This window comes from Rhinoderma darwinii, chromosome 2 (genome assembly GCF_050947455.1).
Source record: "Rhinoderma darwinii isolate aRhiDar2 chromosome 2, aRhiDar2.hap1, whole genome shotgun sequence".
NCBI classification, from domain to species: domain Eukaryota; kingdom Metazoa; phylum Chordata; class Amphibia; order Anura; family Rhinodermatidae; genus Rhinoderma; species Rhinoderma darwinii.
The window spans coordinates 184,442,588-184,462,443 of NC_134688.1; the positions used below are offsets into that span (position 1 = coordinate 184,442,588).

General features: G+C 41.5%; 2 protein-coding genes across 5 annotated transcripts in view; one reads left to right on the forward strand and one right to left on the reverse strand.

The window, feature by feature from the left end:
* The window catches only part of GABRA5 (gamma-aminobutyric acid type A receptor subunit alpha5), a 198,862-nt gene that overhangs the window by 20,592 nt on the left and 158,414 nt on the right, over positions 1 to 19,856 (reverse strand). For all 4 annotated transcript variants that reach the window (XM_075852591.1, XM_075852592.1, XM_075852594.1 and 1 more), the window contains one exon: positions 18,113 to 18,265. In XM_075852591.1, coding sequence (XP_075708706.1) covers positions 18,113 to 18,265 — 153 coding nt within the window. The remainder of the gene's footprint in view (positions 1 to 18,112; positions 18,266 to 19,856) is intronic.
* The window catches only part of GABRB3 (gamma-aminobutyric acid type A receptor subunit beta3), a 444,982-nt gene continuing 443,205 nt past the window's right edge, over positions 18,080 to 19,856 (forward strand). Inside the window, exon 1 of the mRNA XM_075852588.1 lies at positions 18,080 to 18,778. Within this exon, the coding sequence (XP_075708703.1) occupies positions 18,675 to 18,778 (104 nt within the window). The 5' untranslated portion in view covers positions 18,080 to 18,674. The remainder of the gene's footprint in view (positions 18,779 to 19,856) is intronic.

Below are 19,856 nucleotides of genomic sequence, written 5' to 3' on the forward strand. Positions count from 1 at the left end.
ATAACTCAACAAGATTACAAATTACCATTTGTGTTTCCTAGGGGGATACAATAAAACTGACGATCATTCGAAAAAAGGGAATGAGGAGGGAAGCAGATGTGTAACCCTACCTATGCTGAAAAGTCCCAGCATGCAGTGTGAAAGCTCTTTGATGCTCAATCTATTCAGTAAATTGTATAATATAAAAATTGGCTTATAAAACAGCAAATGTATTTTCCTACAGAACTTGACTACAATTAGTAATTTATAAACCTCTAGCCATTATTTCCATCATTATTGTAGATATACAGTACTTCTAAAATGTCAAAGGATAGGACAGCAAAGCACTGGGTTTTTGTCTATACTGTTATAAAGTAAGTGTGCTGGTATCCTAAATTGAATGGATACACCTATAAAGGATGGCCATCAGAAGTTTACATCAAAGCAGTTACATGAAAGTACATCTTAATAACATTGTACACATCTAGAGAGTTTGCAGTGGATTAAAAGTTTTTATGGTACCACAAACACTCTCTTAGGCTTGGACTATATTATATACACTGATACAATTTTATATATACTCTTTGTAGTGTAGCAGCTCAAATTTCAACTGCAAGACTTTCATGAAAGTCTCTCAAAAGTAGCTTAGACTATGTGTAGCTCAGGTTTTGAAATTGCCCAGAAATAAGTCACCCATCCAAGCCTCATAGTCTGTGTGTGCCTCTGTTTTAAATTGCAGAAATATAGTTCCTTAGCGGGTTATAGGCAACCGGTGAACAGCTCATCTCTATTAGATCTGATATGTGAGGGGTAATTATGTTTTCTCCATCTTCATGTGCCTTTCCTAATAGGGCGAATTACATTTTACTGAATCTGTATGGAGTATAATAGACTATAAGCTTCACTGGGGCAGGGGGAATGCTATATATTCTCTTAGATACTAGCCCTTCTCAATGAATATTATCAAAAAGTTAATTTATTTCAGTAGCTCAATTCAAAAAGTGAAACTCATATATTATATAGATTGATTACACACAAAGTGATCTATTTCCAGCATTTTTTTTCTTTTAATGTTGAAGAATATGGCTAACAGTTAATGAAAAACCAGATTGCAATGATAAAAACATTATTATTAGACACTGTTTAAATCTGATGTAAAATCACAATTCAATGTTTAGAAAACACAGTATCTCAAAAAACAATCTTCAATCAGCTATATGACACCGAAATATAGTATAGTCATTACCCAATTTGCAAATAATAATAAAGAATGAAAATAAATGGTAAAGCTACATATTGAATCTCTAGTCTACTCTGCCAATTATGAAATTCAATCTGGAATATGAATCTACAAAAGTTATTGGGTGAAACAAACAGCAATAAATCATGTAATAAGCAGGGCGCAGTGTATTTGACAGCTGTGCAAATCCTACACTGTCTTATAGAACACGGTGTATACTGTATATAGGCTATGTAATCTGTTTACAAGTAATAGCTTTTCCTAAGTATGTTCTATCACCAAGTGAACAGTCCCAATTAAAGAAGATTCTCAACTGTAATATTTTTTTCCAAAACATAATTGATCTAAATCTAAATAATTAGAGGACGAATGCAAAAATCCAAGGCAGAGAGAGAGATTGAGTTTCAAAATCCATTTTTTGGATGCATATTTAAAATAGCACTTTCCCTATTCTTTATGGTATATCTCATAAATGCAGGTTAATAGTCAATCTTCAAACAAGGTAAGTATCTTTTTTTTAACCCCTTAATGACCAGGCCTGAGTAGGCTTAATTTCTTTGTTTTTGCCTCTCTGCCTACAGTACCAGATCCATCACTTTTTTAGTTTTGCACTGATGTGGCTGTATGAAGCCTTGTTTTATGCAGCAGAAATAGTATTTGATATCATTTGTTTTTGTGATGTAAATATAGAAAAAAAGGTATCTTCTGCAATGTTTATTTTTCTTATTCATTATGCCGTTCACGTTTAACGCTAAATAACTTGTTAACTTAATTCTTCAGGTTAATATGGTCGTGTAGATACCTAATATATATTGTATGAGGTTTTTTTGTGGACATTTCTTTATTATTACTTGTTTTGTTACTTTTTTTTAATCTCATGGAGGGATAACTTTTAAACAGCTTCATAATGTGTTAGCATTCTCCTGTATGCTAATATATTATATTGTGTCACTATGATACAGGCTGCTGTTAGGGCAAGGCATAGTGTGCACTAACAGCAGGTTTGAATAACAGATGCCCCTAGTGGGTGGTCGGGAAGGGATTAAAGGAACACACCAGGAGAAACTAATACACTGTATTATGCGGAGTACAGGGTCTGAAAGGGTGATGCATGACCACCTCAGACACTAGGCATAAATAGTTAATCTTATTTTTGGAATATTATTTTAACAAAGCAATAAAGGGCTTTTTGTCCCACCATACAATAACCTTAATGGCTATGCTTCCCTGAAGAAGTTTTTTCACAAAGCTATGCTTCTCATATTTTGTACTTTTGAGGGCTACCATGCCTGAAACAGCTGTATGTATAGGTAAACAGTTTTATGGTGTTATCTGTGCTGGTAAACAATGGTTTAGGAGTTATAATAAGTCACTGTCATGCCCATGGCCACGGGATGTCAGGCTCACTCAACTCCTGATGCCAGCGGTCATGGAACTATGAGCGCTGGTCCCCATCTCCTCCTCAGGAGACGCCAGCGCTCACTTCCGCTTCTCCCAGCCGGATCCCGTAGGGTGTACCTGAGGTTAAGTACAAAATTGGCCCATGAGCACTCTGGACTATAAGAGGGGCCCAGCCCCTTCCTCCCATGCCTGAGCCTTGTTGTCGTTACCCTAGTCTGTCTATGGTAATTGTTTTCCAGTTCCCAGTGTTTCCTGTTCCTGCTAACTGTAACCTGTATCCCGTGCTATCCTGGTCAAGTGCCGTACTGAGCTGAAGTCGTGCTGTACTGAGTACCATGCCTGTCTTGCTACACCACGCCTGGTGCCTGCCTGCTGCCTAGTCCCAGCCGAGCCTGTCTTGCTACTGTCTGAGCTACCACAGATACACTATACAAACTATAGACTGTGACCTGTGTCCTGTTGGCCAGCTGCCATACCGTCAAGGCGGTACGGCCCAGTGGGTCCACATACCCAACGTGACAGTAGGCTCAGGCCATGGACCCCGCTGGTCAATCCAAGACCGTGATGACATCACAAGAGATGCAGGCGAATGTGCTAGACCTCCGGTCTCGACAGGACCAAATCTTCCAGACAATAAACATTATTGCACGTCAGCTGGAGGTGCAAGCTGCCGTTCCTCCTACTTCTCCTCCTGGCAGTACTGATCCTCGGACTACACCTCCTGGCAGCGCTGATCCACGATTTTGTTTGCCACTTTCTGACCGCTATAATGGAGACGCGAGCACCTACCGTGGATTTTTGAACCAGTGCCAGATCTACTTTAGCCTGTATGCAAGGGCATTTTCGTCTGATGGTGCAAGGGTCGATTTCATTGTCTCTCTCCTCACTGGCAGGGCCCTTGCATGGGCGAATCCTATCTAGGAAAGACAGGGACCAGAGACCCGTGACTTCCGGGGGTTCCTACAGACATTTCGCACAGTGTTTGAGGAGCCTGGATGAGTCTCGTCTGCAGCCGCCTCCTTGTTGAATCTATGCCAGGGAGACAACTCCCCATGGGAGAGTACACCATCCACTTCCGGCTCCAGGAGGCTCGTCGGGAGGGAGGACTCCCTAGTCTGGTCCCTACTTTGCGGCAACCCCGGCTGTCCTCTGACACTGATCCTCCTAAGGAGTCTGTGAGGACGGACCAGGCTAAGCTTTCTACCCAGGAGATACAACGCAGACACACCTCAGGACTCTATTGAGTTTATTGAGTCTATATTGCGGCCTCGGAGGCCATTTTGTGCGTCTATGTGCCCAAAAGCCCCAGAGCCTAGGGTTGGTGGGAGAGACAACCCTGGGTAAAGAAGGACTTTCGATTAAATTGTCCAATCCTGTGACCATAATGTTCGGCGAGAGAACTCATCGGGTCTCTGTGTATCTGGACTCTGGATCCGCTGCTAATTTCATTCGTAGAGACCTGGTGGATCTTCTCCAATTTCCCACCACCCCTCCGGAGAGGCCGTTGATGGTTGCATCTGTGAATGGACTACCTCTGCCACACCCAATTATAGCTGTGACCAAACCACTGAGGCTCCAAGTGGGAGTCCCCCACTCCGAGCTCATATCATTCTTGGTCCTAGCTAAAGCCGTCAATCCTGTGCTGCTGGGCCTGCCCTGGCTCTGACTACATGCCCCAGTCCTGGACTGAAATTCTGGAGAGGTTCTTCAGTGGGGCCCCGAGTGTCTCAACCGTTGCCTGGTACAGATTAGTTCGGCTCAGCCTCCTCTGTCTCGGTCACTGGCAGGATTGCCTGGTCATTATTCTGCATTTTCGGATGTCTTCAGCAAGAAAGGGGCGGAGACGCTGCCCCTACACTGGGTTTATGATTGTCCTATCGACCTAGTTCCTGGTGCATCCCTACCCTGTGGTAGGGTATATCCTCTCTCCTTGCCAGAGACTCTGTCCATGTCCGCCTATGTTAAAGAGAACTTGGAGGGGGCTTCATACGGAAGTCGACCTACCCGGCAGGAGCCGAGTTCTTCTTTGTCAAGAAAAAGGATGGTTCTCTGCGTCCTTGCATCGACTACCGGGGTCTCAACCAGATCACGGTAAAAAATAGATATCCGTTGCCATTGATCTCTGAACTGTTTGATCGCATGCGTGGAGCCAAGATTTTTTCTAAACTAGACCTGCGTGGGGCTTAAAACGTAATCCGGATTTGCCGGGGTGACAAATGGAAGACGGCATTTAACACCCGTGACGGACACTATGAATATCTAGTAATGCCCTTCTGCCTGTGTAATGCTCCCGCGGTCTTCCAGGAGTTCGTTAATTACATCTTCCGTGAGCTCCTCTATGTTTGTGTTGTGGTCTATCTTGATGACATCTTGATTTTTACTCCAGATCCAATGACTCATCAGAGACATGTCCGTCAATTGTTATTGCGGTTAAGGGAGAACCGCCTGTACGCCAAATTGGAGAAGTGCGTGTTTGAGAAAGATGCTTTACCTTTCCTGGGCTACATCATCTCGAATCAAGGCCTCAAGATGGATCCTGAAAAAGTAAAGTCCGTCCAGGAATGGGCACGCCCTCAAGGCTTGTGGGCCATTCAGCGCATCCTGGGATTCACCAATTTCTACAGACAATTCATTCCAAACTTCCCCTCACTGACATCTCCTATCTCTAACCTCACCAAGAAAGGCATGAATGCCAAGGTGTGGACTCCAGAAGCAAAGGCCGCATTTAATAGCCTCAAGAGTTCCTTCATCTCAGCCTCTATCCTCCATCATCCAGAGTTTCTCGACAGTTCTCGTTGGAGCTGAACGCCTCCTCTGTCGGTACTGCTGCACTCCTGTTGCAGAGAGGTTCCAAGGGCAAGTCAATGGTATGTGGCTATTACTCTAAGCTCTTCTCTTCCATAGAACGCAACTTCTCGATTGGGGATCGGGAGTTACTGGCCTTTAAATTGGCTCTGGAGGAGTGGAGACATCTTTTAGAGTGCGCAGTTCATCCCATCTTGATATTTATGGACCACAAGGACCTCACTTATCTCCAGACGGCCCAACGACTAAATCCCCGTCAGGCCAGGTGGTCGCTGTTCTTTGCCCGGTTCCAGTTTGAGCTCCACTACCGTCCGGCCGACAAGAATGTGAGGGCCGATGCCTTGTCCGGGTCGTTCGAGACAGGGGACACTATGGAGCCTCCACAGAATATCATTAACCCGTACTGCATCATCCCTGTCAATCCTCTGCAAGTTAGAGACATTCCCCCGTGGAGGACTTTTGTGCATCTGGCTGACAGAAGAAGAATCCACCAATAAGGACACAGTTCCAAATTGGCAGGTCACGCGGGTGTCCGTAAGACCCGAGACCTGATTGCTCATTAGTTCTGGCGGCCCACACTGCCCAAAGACATCACAGACTTTGTCTCCTCCTGCACAGTGTGCGCAGCATATAAAGTTGCCCATTCCAAACTGGCAGGCCTGCTCCAGCCGCTGCCTGTGCCCAATGCCCCCTGGCAACATATTGCTATGGACTTTGTCATGGACCTGCCTCCCTCTGCTGGTTGCAGTAAGGTCTGGGTGGTGGTGGACCGATTTTCCAAGATGGCTCATTTTGTTCCACTGACTGGCCTACCATCCGCTTCTCGACTGGCCAATCTCTTCGTCCAACACATCTTTCATCTGCACGGCCTGCCTCTACATATTGTGTCTGATCGGGGGGTTCAGTTCACCTCAAAGTACTGGAGAGCCCTCTGCGTACTCCTCGGTGTGTAGTTGGACTTTTCCTCTGCCTACCATCCCCAGTCCAATGATCAAGTCAAGAGAATAAATCAAATTATGGAGAACTATCTATGACACTTTACCTCCAGCAGCAGCTGCTTCCTTGGGCTGAGTTCTCTTACAACAACCACACTAATGAGTCCACCACTAAGAGTCCATTCTTCATTGTCTATGGCCAACAACCTCAAATACCTCTTCCTGTTTCCACTACGTCCCAGGTGCCTGCAGCTGACTCTGCATTCATGGACTTTCTACAGATCTGGCAGCAAAGCCGATCTTATATTCCGCAGGCGGTCGACCGCATGCAAAGAAAGGCAGACACAAGAAGAAGAGAGCCTCCCCAGTTCCTTGCAGACACTAAGGTCTGGCTGTGATCTAGGAATATCCGGCTGAGGGTGCCATCGTACAACTTTGCTCCCTGGATCCTTCGAAATTTTGCAACAAATCAACCCTGTTACCTACAAGCTTGGGCTGCCTCCTACCCTCAAGATCCCGAACTCCTTCCATGTCTCCCTGCTGAAGCCAGTGATCTTGAACCGCTACTCCAAGACTTCCACTCCTGCAGTGGCTCCCAGCGGTTCATTAGAGACTTTTGAGGTTAAGCAGATTCTGGACACCAAGAGAGTGGGTGGAAGAACATTTTATTTGGTGGATTGGAGGGGGTTTGGTCCTGAAGAGAGGTCCTTGGAGCCAGAAGAGTACCTAAATGCCCCTACTCTCCTGAAGAAGTTTCTCACTCGTTCTGGCCCCAAGAGGAGGGGGCGTAAGATGGAGGATACTGTCATGCCCATGGCCGCGGGACGTCAGGCTCATTTACCTCCTGACGCCCGCAGCCATGGAACTGTGAGTGCTGGTCCCCATCTCCTCCTCAGGAGACACCAGCGCTCACTTCCACTTCTCCCGGTCGGGGATTCTGCTACAGGAGAAGCACCTAACGTCACTGTCAATAAATGCACAGTGACGTCAGGGACTCTCTCTAGGAGCAGAACCGGTGGCCAGAGTGTCGTATACCCTCTGGCCGGGTATTCCGCTCCAGGACAGTGATGCCAGATGCTCCTCCAGGAGCGCAATCCCCGGCCATAGTGTCGGCAATGCTCTTGCCGGGGATTATGCTTCAGGAGGAGCCCCTGATGTCACTGTCCATATATGGACAGTGACGTCAGAGACTCCCTCTATGAGCGGAATCCCCAGCCAGAGCATTGGCAACGCTCTATTTGGGGATTCTGCTCCAGGAGGAGCCCCTAATGTCACAGTCCATATATGGACAGTGACGTCAGAGGCTTCTCCAGTAGGCGAATCCCCGGCTAGAGCGTCGGCAATGCTCTGGCTGAGGATTCCACTCCTAGCCGTGTTGCACTACCAGGGAGGGTGCTTTGTGGCACTACTAGGGAGTGGGGATTCAGCTTTTAAACAAGAGCTCCGTCTAGGAGCAAAATCCCTGGCAAGAACGTCGGCCACACTCTGGCCGGGGATTCCACTCTTGAAGGAGCCATGATGGCAGTGTCAGCACTACACCGGCAGCATCAGCACTACACTACACTGGGGCCAACTACTACAAGGGTAGTGGGCCCCGGCACTTGCCTGGGTTCGCCCTGGTGCTTTTGCCGGCCCTGTATATAGTAGGTGCAGGCCCTGTTACAGATTTTGCACTGGAACTTAAGAGCTTTAAGTTAGACCTCTGTACTTATGCTATAGAATAGTGCACCTTAAAACCTCTTAATAAAATGAGATTATAGTCAATATTCCTCAAGAGTTCAATAACTTCATATGATATTATATAATAATCATTATTACATGAATATAATGTAAAAAAAATTATAATAAGTCTCCATGTGAAGTGGATACAATGTATTACTGATATTTTTAATTGCCTAGAGTATTAAACTGATCAATAGCTATATTTAAAAAAATATAGTATGCAAAGAGTATGATATAAAAAAGGTAAAGAAAAGTATGTATACATCCTAAGAACAACAATACAATAAAACAGGAAAGCAGCAATGTGCTAATTGTGCTTGCTAAAGTGTTGAAAAGAAGTTTAGCACCAGGTGATAAAAGTATAACAACATATTACAAGGGTGTTAAAGCGGGAACAGTCTTTGCAATTTGTAGATTGTTCTGTCTACATTATATAATATATATATATATATATATATATATATAAAATATTTCCATGGCATGTCCACTACAAATCTTTCTTTCTGTCTTGTGTTAATTAAGACTTCAACATTAGTGTAATGTGAAGTACAACCCGAGAGAGCTTTATCTAAATATAAGCATGTAAGCTGCTTTAACGGTTCCTTTCTAGCTTACATTCAATACAATTGGTTAAAAAAAATCTTTTCTTTCTATCTCTATAATTCCTTGTAAAAACAAGGCTAATCCTAGGCAATTTAGATACCTTTCAGGGTTTGTGCAGTACATTATCATTCTAACATTGCACATGCCAATTTTTATCAGTGTTACCATCTAATACAGGCTGTTTAAAGAGACTCTGTCACCAGATTGTAAATGCTCTATCTCCTACATAATGTGATCGGCGCTGTCATGTAGATAACAGCAGTGGTTTTTATTTTGAAAAACAATCATTTTTGAGCAAGTTATGAGCAATTTTAGATTTAGTTTCTTAAAGAGGCTCTGTCACCAGATTATCAAATCCCTATCTCCTATTGCATGTGATCGGCGCTGCAATGTAGATAACAGTAACGTTTTTTGTTTTTTTTAAACAATCATTTTTGGCCAAGTTATGAGCAATTTTATATTTATGCAAATGAGCTTTGAAATGGACAACTGGGCGTGTTTTTTTTCGTATTTCCAACTGGGCGTGTATTGTGTTTTTAACAACTGGGCGTGTTTACTTGTTTTACTAATTGGGCGTTGTGAATAGAAGTGTATGATGCTTCATCGTTCCCACTCAGCTTCTTTCACTAGAGACACAGCGTGACATCACCCACAGGTCCTTCAACCTTGGCGTCGGTCAGAGAAGATATATCGGCTGAAAGGCGTCCAAAAGGTTAATATGCTCATCTCTAGGGAGTTTACTATGCTTACCTGCACATGGTGATGCTGCTGCAAATTCAACTGTACGCCTGGAGCTGTGGTGTCTTCTCTCTTCCGACGCCAAGGGTTGAAGGACCTGTGGGTGACGTCACGCTGTGTCTGCAGTGAAAGAGGCTGGCTGGGAGTGATGACGTCACCTACAGGTCCTTCAACCTTGGCGTCGGAAGAGAGAAGACACCACAGCTCCAGGCGTACAGTTGAATTTGCAGCAGCATCACCATGTGCAGGTAAGCATAGCAAACTCCCTAGAGACGAGCATATTAACCTTTTGGACACCTTTCAGCCGATGTATCTTCTCTGACCGATGCCAAGGTTGAAGGACCTGTGGGTGACGTCACGCTGTGTGTCTTTAGTGAAAGAAGCTGGGTGGGAACGATGAAGCATCATACACTTCTATTCACAACGCCCAGTTAGTAAAACAAGTAAACACGCCCAGTTGTTAAAAACACAATGCACGCCCAGTTGGAAATACGAAAAAAAAAACACGCCCAGTTGTCCATTTCAAAGCTCATTTGCATAAATATAAAATTGCTCATAACTTGGCCAAAAATGATCGTTTTAAAAAAAAAAAAATTTGACTTTTATCTACATTGCAGCGCCGATCACATGCAATAGGATATAGGGATTTGATAATCTGGTGACAGAGCCTCTTTAAAGACCAACTGGGCGTGTTTTTACTTTTGACCAAGTGGGTATTGTAAAGAAGTGTATGAGGCTGACCAATCAGTGACCAATCAGCGTCATACACTTTTCATTGTTCCAGCCCAGCATGATCCACAGCACCAGAAGCTGGTCTGGAACAATGAGAAGTGTATGAGGCTGATTGGTCACTGATTGGTCAGCCTCATACACTTCTTTACAACACCCACTTGGTCAAAAGTAAAAACACGCCCAGTTGGTCTTTAAGAAACTAATTAGCATAAATCTAAAATTGCTCATAACTTGCTCAAAAATGATCGTTTTTCAAAATAAAAACCACTGCTGTTATCTACATTACAGCGCCGATCAGATTATGTAGGAGATAGGGCACTTATAATCTGGTGACAGAGCCTCTTTAAGTCCATTTACAATGTAAATATGTTTAAAATAGTACCAAAGAGGTGTAACAACTGATTTAGAGTCTATGCACACAGCATTGCCAGGTGCACAGACACTGTATGGTGACACTTCATGAGCAGTCATATTGTGCCTCTGTAATACAGCATGCGATGGAGCAACCCTTAAATCTTTTCTTGCATATTTTTATGGATTCCGTGAGTCACAAACCTCTGTGCTGCTCTTAGGCCAGACCTTTAAGTTAACTAGATGCACGCAATTATCACTTTAATAAGTATGTGTTAGGTTTTCTGCTAAAAGACATCCCATAACCCTAGTGTTCGGTAGCTCAATAATTAAGAACACAGGAAGAAAGTTTTTGTTTTTTTGAAGGAGTAAATTTTGATGATATTCCTGACCCTCAAATAAAGTTGGCCATAAACATAACATACCTATTAGATGACGATCAGCTATTACCCCTTTTACATACATGTTTAGCTGACTATGCATAAGTAAAGATACTTTTACACCGGGCTATTTTGGCCTGTTCAACGAGCGCCGATCAGCGAGACATCTTGTTGATCCACACTCGTTTGCTCCTTTTACAAGGAGCTAGTATGGGGACAAGCGCTCGTTACTCCGATCGCTCGCCCCCATACATTTTTATCATGTCGGCAGCGCGGTCTCCCTATTTATACAGGGAGATGTGCTGCTGACAACTATAATATTTTTCACATTTAAAACTATACGATCAGCAGATTAATGAGCGTTTGCTCGTTCATCTGCTGATCGCTGCCCTGTTTACACAAAAATTGGCCGATAATTGGCCAGTGTAAAAGGGCCTTAAGAATAGGTTCACGCCTCATTTAGGCACTGCATTCGGTGGGACTGTTTGAAACGTACCATCGATCGCATGCACCAGTCATATGCAACTATAGGTCTATACAATTTCCATATGTTTGCCATGAATTAGATTAGAAAGAGTTATACCAAGTAATACATAGTATTTTTTATTTATTTTTTGCACGGTTGTATTGAAATTGTAGTTGATGCTTTTCAATACAGCTAAGACAAATGTACAGACTAAATGTATACCAAAGGACAGTCTTGGCATATGTTTCACTAATGATAGTCAATCGGCACATTAGATGTATACATCAGGAGAATCTCCTGGTTTATACACTGAATATAGAGGCACAGTGGGAAACTGGCCTTATTCCAGTACAGCATGTGGAAACAGACACACTTTGGCTTCGATATGTCAATACAGTCCCAAATATTCTGGAGTATGGTAAATTCAAGACCCTGAATAGATAAAATAGAACTGCAGTGGCAATGAACCTTTTTCTATAGTCTGACAGATTATAATGGAACAGTAGGAACACTCTAGACATCACTTTAGTCATTTGTAAAATGAATACAAATGAGGTAGGTAAAACAATTTTATGTTATATTGTATGTGTTTTATTTTGTCTTTAAATGCTCATGTAATCATGTCACATTTTTATCCATTTTTTAAACATTTAGATTGAAGGAAATAGCATAAAACATTACAGGAGCGCTCTCCTGATTTTCAGGTCTTTGTTCCATAATCACAAGTCTTTTGAATTTCATTTGAAAAGGATAGATTTCTGTTATATTGAAAGAACGAGAACATAACAAGAAGGGGTGACGGCTAAAAAAAATACATTCATCACAGTGAAATAGTCAAAGGTTTAATATTCAAATATTTCATTTTATTCTCTATCTGCTAATAATACAATTTGCTTATACAACCTGTAACACTAATGTCTTTGTTGCAGAGTTATAAATCCCTATTTTTTTTCTTATATACACATGTATAAACATGTATTACCATAGGGGCGCTGCAATCTATCAATTATCCCTCTTTAATGCCGAATATGCTGGTGGTGCGCAGCATTAAATGTTGCCCTTTAGTAAACCAAACTACAGAAGAGAGATAAAATTGGTGGAACTTACGTAAGGAAACAGGTATATCTAATAGTACATTCAAACATGGTGATAATGGAGCATCAGTTGTCGTTTTGAAAAGAAAAAGTTCTAGGCGTAAGGGCTCATTCGGATGAGCATAATACTCGTCCATGTGCTGTGCGTTGAAATCATTCACAGCACACAGACCCATGCAATTCAATGTGGCTACTCACACATGCGTTGTTTTTCATGCAGCGAGTGTCCGTTGCGTGAAATTCACTGCATGTCCTATATTGGTGCATTTTCACGCACCTAGTTGGCATGAAAATGCACCGAGTTGACGAAGTCTATGGGTGCGTGAAAACCATGGACAGCACACGGAATACATCTGCGTGCTGTCCGTGTTTTATGCATCAAATACATTCAAAAGCAGGGAAACGCTTGCACGGACTGCGTTTTTTATGCGTGCAAATAGTCAATGATGCATCCATCTGTAGCAAAATCTAAGGAGCTTGCACATTCTGCAATTTTAGTTCGTTTTTGCGACTGCTGGAATTGAAAATGTTCTAGAACTGCTTATTTCAAAACATGCAGACATTTTTGAGTTTGCAAATACTGTAGCCTGAGACGATCTGCACACTGCTGAATTACGCATCCATGTTGTGCAGATCCCTAATATGGGGTCCATTGCCTGCTATGTGCCTGTACCATACCTCTGTGTGTCTCCTGTTTTTTTTTAAAAAAGGTAGGCCATTGTCACACTGAATAATTTAGTCAGTATTTTGAATCAATATCTGGAAGCTAAAGTTAGGAGTGGATGGAAAACATTGAAGAGTTACAAATCTTTCCATTACACTTTTTTTTCATGGTTTTCGATTCAAATTACTGATACAAAATACTTACCAAAATACCCCTGAGTGAAAGTGGCCTAACAGATTCTTTCCATGTCATATTATGCAAGTATTTTCCCATAGAAGCAATGCCGTGTGCACAGACCCTTATTCAGATATTAAAAAAAAAATCATAATAATGTATTTTACATTATAAATTATTGTAACACCAAGTGACAGAAGTGACAAGCAAATATTTCCCCATTGACCAGCAGGACACTTTAAAAAATGACTCTGCGTGATATTAGAAGCCTTTCTGGCCACTTATCAAGTGCTGTACTATACAGAACATAATGCAAGGACATTGAAGAGAAGATACAAAATATTATAGATCCAAGGGGGAGTTGGAAAGCCTTGTCTGTAAAATTGTAACAAGCATGCTGAACCTAATCCCTGCTGCCGGCTGTTAAAGTCCCTTTTACCTTGTATGCCTGTGGATTCATGAATGGATAATGTGCAATGTGAATACTTCAATGTGAGATAAGAACTTGGCTTAGCTTACTTACAACATATAGCCCATATACCATAGACTATTACATAGTTACATAGTTACATAGTTAGTACGGCTGAAAAAAGACACATGTCCATCAAGTTCAACCAAGGGACGGGAAAAGGGAAGGAAAAATGTCTATACATAGGAGCTGATATTTTTTTGTTCTAGGAAATTATCTAAGCCTTTTTTAAAGCCATCTACTGTCCCTGCTGTGACCAGCTCCTGCGGTAGGCTATTCCATAGATTCACAGTTCTCACAGTAAAGAAGCCTTGTCGCCTCTGCAGGTTGAACCTTTTTTTCTCCAGACGGAGGCAGTGCCCCCTTGTTTTTTGAGGGGGTTTTACAAGGAACAGGATTTCACCATATTTTTTGTATGTGCCATTAATATATTTATATAAGTTAATCATGTCCCCCCTTAGTCGTCTTTTTTCAAGACTAAATAGGTTTAATTCTTTTAATCTTTCCTCATAACTTAAATTCTCCATGCCCCTAATTAGCTTCGTTGCTCTTCTTTGTATTTTTTCCAACTCCAGGGCATCGTTTCTATGAACCGGAGCCCAGAACTGAACTGCATATTCTAGATGAGGCCTCACTAATGCTTTGTAAAGTGGCAATATTACATCCCTGTCCCGCGAGTCCATGCCTCTTTTAATACACGACAATATCCTGCTGGCCTTAGAAGCAGCTGATTGACACTGCATGCTGTTATTTAGTTTATGATTTACAAGTACACCCAGATCCTTCTCAACAAGTGAATCCGCCAGTGTAGCTCCCCCTAGGACATATGATGCATGCAGGTTGTTGGTACCCAGATGCATAACTTTACATTTATCTACATTAAACTTAATCTGCCAAGTGGACGCCCAAACACTTAGTTTGTTTAAATCCGCTTGCAATTCATGAACATCTTCCATAGACTGAACTATATTACATAGCTTGGTGTCATCTGCAAAAATAGAAATCGTGCTATTAATCCCATCCTCTATATCATTAATAAATAAGTTGAATAATAGTGGTCCCAGCACAGAACCCTGGGGTACACCACTTATTACCGGGGACCATTCAGAGTAGGAATCATTGACCACAACTCTCTGGATACGGCCCTTGAGCCAATTCTCAATCCAATTACAAACTATATTTTCTAAACCTATAGTCCTTAATTTACCCATTAGGCGTCTATGGGGGACAGTGTCAAATGCCTTTGCAAAGTCCAAAAACACTAAATCCACAGCGGCCCCTCTGTCTAGGCTTCTGCTTACCTCTTCATAAAAACAGATTAGGTTAGTTTGACAACTTCTGTCCTTAGTAAAACCGTGCTGGCTGTCACTTATAATACTATTTTTTGTCACATAATCCTGCATATAGTCCCTCAATAGCCCCTCAAACATTTTCCCCACGATGGATGTTAAGCTTACTGGTCTATAATTACCCGGGGAAGACCTAGAGCCCTTTTTGAAAATAGGCACCACATTTGCCCTGCGCCAGTCCCTTGGCACTATACCAGTCACTAGAGATTCTCTGAATATTATGAAAAGGGGGACAGAAATAACTGAACTAAGCTCTTTAAGAATTCTAGGGTGTAACCCATCTGTAGAAACAAAAGGATTTGGATCCAGCGTGGATTTGTTGAATAAAATGGAACGAAGTTCCAAGTTTAATGAAAAAATTTATTCAATTAAAAAAAGAGAAAAAGACACCAGGATAGAAGCTTGAAAGTGTGCAATCCTGGTAGTGTAAGGAGAAGATATCTGTATTGAGTAAAGCCTACGCGTTTCAAACGCTACACGCGTTCTTAGTCATGGCTTATGCCTCATATGTAACCCATCTGGTCCCGGGGCCTTGTGCACATTTATTTTATTTAATTTAGCTTGGACCATATCAACATTCATCCAATTCAGTATATTAACTGATATATTAACAGCACTGGCACCGGCTACATCAGCTGCTCTTTCTTCTGTTGTATATACAGAGCTAAAGAACCCATTTAGTAACTCTGCCTTCTCTTGATCCCCTGAGACCAACTCCCCATTACCATTATCTAGGGGTCCTACATGTTCAGACCTTGGCTTTTTAGCATTTATATACTTGAAGAATTTTTGGGGATTTGTTTTACTATCCTTGGCCACCTGCCTTTCATTTTGTATTTTTGCTAAATTTATTACATTTTTACAGATTTTATTAAGCTCTTTATATTTTACAAAGGCTACAGCTGTGCCCTCAGATTTGTATTTTTTAAATGCCCTTTTTTTGTCATGTATTGCCCCTTTCACAGAAGGTGTAAGCCATGTGGGGTTTAATTTGAGTCGTTTATACTTGTTACCTATAGGAATAAATTTTGCACTATAATAACTCAAAGTAGATTTGAAAATCTCCCATTTATCATTTGTCCCATTATTTGACATTAGTTCTTCCCAGTCTATACCCTGAATTCCAGCCTTCATCCTGGGGAATTTGGCTTTCTTAAAATTAAATGTTTTTGCCCTCCCAGCCTGCGTTTGTTTTTTACAGTATAGGTTAAATGTAACTATATTGTATCACTGTTACCGAGGTTTTCACGAACATTGACATTCCCAACAAGATCTGCATTATTAGAAATGACCAGATCCAACAGAGCTTCACCTCTAGTCGGGTCTTCCACAAACTGGCCCATAAAATTTTCCTGCAACAGGTTGAGGAAATGTCTCCCCTTTGCAGTTGAAGCTGAACCATGACACCAATTAATATCCCGGAAATTAAAATCTCCCATTATCACGACAGTACCCGCCTGTGCAGCCCGCTCCATCTGTTTATATAGCTGACCTTCCATCTCCTCAGTTATATTGGGGGGTCTATAGATTACACCAAAAGTAATTTTTTCAGTGTTTACCTCCCTTTCTAGTTCCACCCACAAGGTTTCAACCTCCTCACAATCTTCACCCACTATTGTCTCTTTCACACTCGCCTTCATATCATTTCTCACATACAGACATACACCACCGCCTTTCCTATTTGTCCTGTCTTTCCGAAAGAGTGTAAAACCCTGTAGATTTACTGCCCAGTCATGTGAAGAGTCCAGCCATGTTTCAGCAACACCAACTATATCTATATTTTCTTCCAGTATCAAGGCCTCCAGCTCCCCCATTTTGCTTGCTAGACTTCTGGCATTTGTGAACATACACTTTAACTTGCCTGTCAGTTTTTCACTTTTAGCAGAAATGTGATTTGACATTATTTGGGCATTTTTTTTTACACTGCTGTTCTGTAACGAAAGGATCTCCTTATCTTATTGCCTAGTCCTCTTATTGCCTAAGGCTTATTTGGTGCAATTTTTACATGTGATATTAGAGGATGTCCTATGTTATATGTGCTATAAGATCTTATTCACGTAGAGTAGCTTTGGTGCAGCTACAGTATAAAAGGGTATTAGCGACCCACAGCAACTCTGTGTGTTGTCATTTGGGGTCCATGCACTTGGCTTTGCCTTATCTATGGACCCTAATGCCTCATGAACAGGAGCGTATTATAGCTCTGAATTGTAAGGAGCCACAATACAGTGTCCATAGGCTTCTATAGGGCCCAACTGTACTTTTTTCCATTGAACATTGGTTAGTGTTAGTTGTTAGTTGTGAATGACTGGGGATATATGATTTTCCATTCACTGTCCACTTTCGACCACTGCAATTTCTGGCATTTTAGTATATTTTTGAAGCATAGATAACTTTTTTTTTTTTTTATCACAGCATGCTATAGGTGTGGTGCTTCCCCCCAATTTCCATAGAAAAAAACATAAGTGAAAAAATCATATGGTAATCTCAGGTACACTTTTTATATGTAGAAAAACACATGCATTTTCCATTGAAATAATCCTAGGAATGCTTTCTATACTGTAACTATTTTTTTCAAAACATCGCAGACAATTGCAGCAAAAAAAAAATACATGTCAGACATGAGATTTTTGCTGTGGACTCATTGTGAAACTACTGTCAAACAGCGATCCCTATCTTCAATGAGGTATGCTGGCACTTTATTAATATAAAATTATATAATAATAATAATAATAATAATAATAATAATAATAAAGGAATTCTAATATTAGAATAATAAAGGAATAATAAAGGAATGCTGGCACTTTCCTAAATAAAACTTCCATCCTCTAATACCATAATCCTTGGAGCATTAGTTGATGCCCCCAGATGGTGAGCCATTATGAGCGGATAGATCTGCTTTAACCACAAATGAGGAGTTAAATACATAGCAATACAATGCTGCAAAGAAAACTTTCTAGCACTCAGCAACAAGTGGCAGCTCCAGTACATCATTGTATCATCCTGAACTTACCAAATACCGTTCGAGCAGGAACTGACTCTCTGTTTAACCAGAACGACACCTGCGATAATATGACGGTCATTATACAGGGCAGATAGGTCTGGATAACGAAATAGCCAATTTTTCTTTTTAAATGGAAATGTGCAGTCATCACTGTGTATTCTCCTAGGAAGGAATAAGAGATACATTGTAACATGCCAGACCTAATATTACATGAATTCATTGCAAACAATCCTGAGCACAGGGAACACAGCGACAAATAAGAAGCCACAACGTAGAAAAGTGATTACTGAGAGCATGATGAGGTCTAGAAAATCCATTGATGACTGATGCTTTTCCCATGCAAAATCGGATTTCTGTATTTTACTAATCCCTGGTTACAATCTGTGTCCTGCTCTTTGTCATGCATCCTGCAATCAGAATCCTTCCTGCCCAGATGGACTGTATATGGGCTGCACTGCCCACTGTGCTGGGCACACAGCACTCACCAGCTCTGGATACAGTATACAGGATTCAGCACCAGTGCCACAAGGACAAAGTTCAGGCCTAACTTGCTCACTTGGATACTCACGACATGTCTCACTGCCTGCTTTGCCTCTTCTTCCTGCTGCTCCTAGTACAAGTCAGAGGAGAACTACCATTTATTGCTGAAAACAATGCGGCCATGATGGTGAACTGGTGAGCTGACACATTCTTATGTATTTAATACAATAATAATTATTATTATAATAGGAATAATAGTTCTATTACTACTCATGTTTGAAAAACATGGAAAATTGGCAAGTTGGACTTGCGGAATATTAAATGAGGTTGACAGTTGACTGATGTTTTCCCATGTATGGGACAATGGATACAGAATAGGTGTAAGAGCATACAGATGTTTTGGTTTGCAGTATGGTCTAGTCCAGTCTTTTATGTTAGCAGACACTCTGATAGTCTTGTTCTTACTGCACTCAGTTGTATTACAGGACTAAGGATGCGCACTGGTCAATAGTAGTGCTGACGTTTAGAAAGAGGTTGCTATACCACAAAGTGTGACATTGTATATATATATATATATACATATATATATATATATATATATATATATTATGAAGGATTGTTGTGGGCTCTAACACTCCATTTGTGGTCTTAGTCAGCAGGATCTTTCATTTTTAACACTATTCTTTCCGGAATATAAAGCTTAGAGGGAACAATGAGAACATTAAGTGTTGATCCTGGCTGTATTATATAAGAAAAAAGCATTGGTGTGACCTGAGGCCACGTGATGTCAGGATTCCCCACTCCTCCTTCTCCCCCAGCATACAATCAGATCAGCCAAGGGAAGCATGGAGCTACCCGAGCAGCAAGCTTTTAAGAGGCGATCAGCACGTGTCCCATCCGGATTAAACCTTTCTTTTCATCTAATGCTTACACATCTGGCGACCGTGTCTGCACACACTGAGGTAATAAAGGATTGCCTAAAAACAGACCACAGGTAGTGATCATACTTGGTCATGTACTATACTTCCCTTTCATTTTTATGCTTTTTTCTTTTAATTAGCATCCACTCTTGCTTTTAGCTAGCTTAAAAATTGTGAACAAGGTCTTTGAATTTGATATCCTATTGCTGATCTTTGCTACCTGGGCCGAGGGAGGGGTGTGAGTGGATTTTTATTTTTATAGTTTTCATTTATATATACAGTAAAACATATGTATAAGTACCGTATTTTCCGGACTATAAGGCGCACATAAAATGTTGAGAATTTCTCAGAAA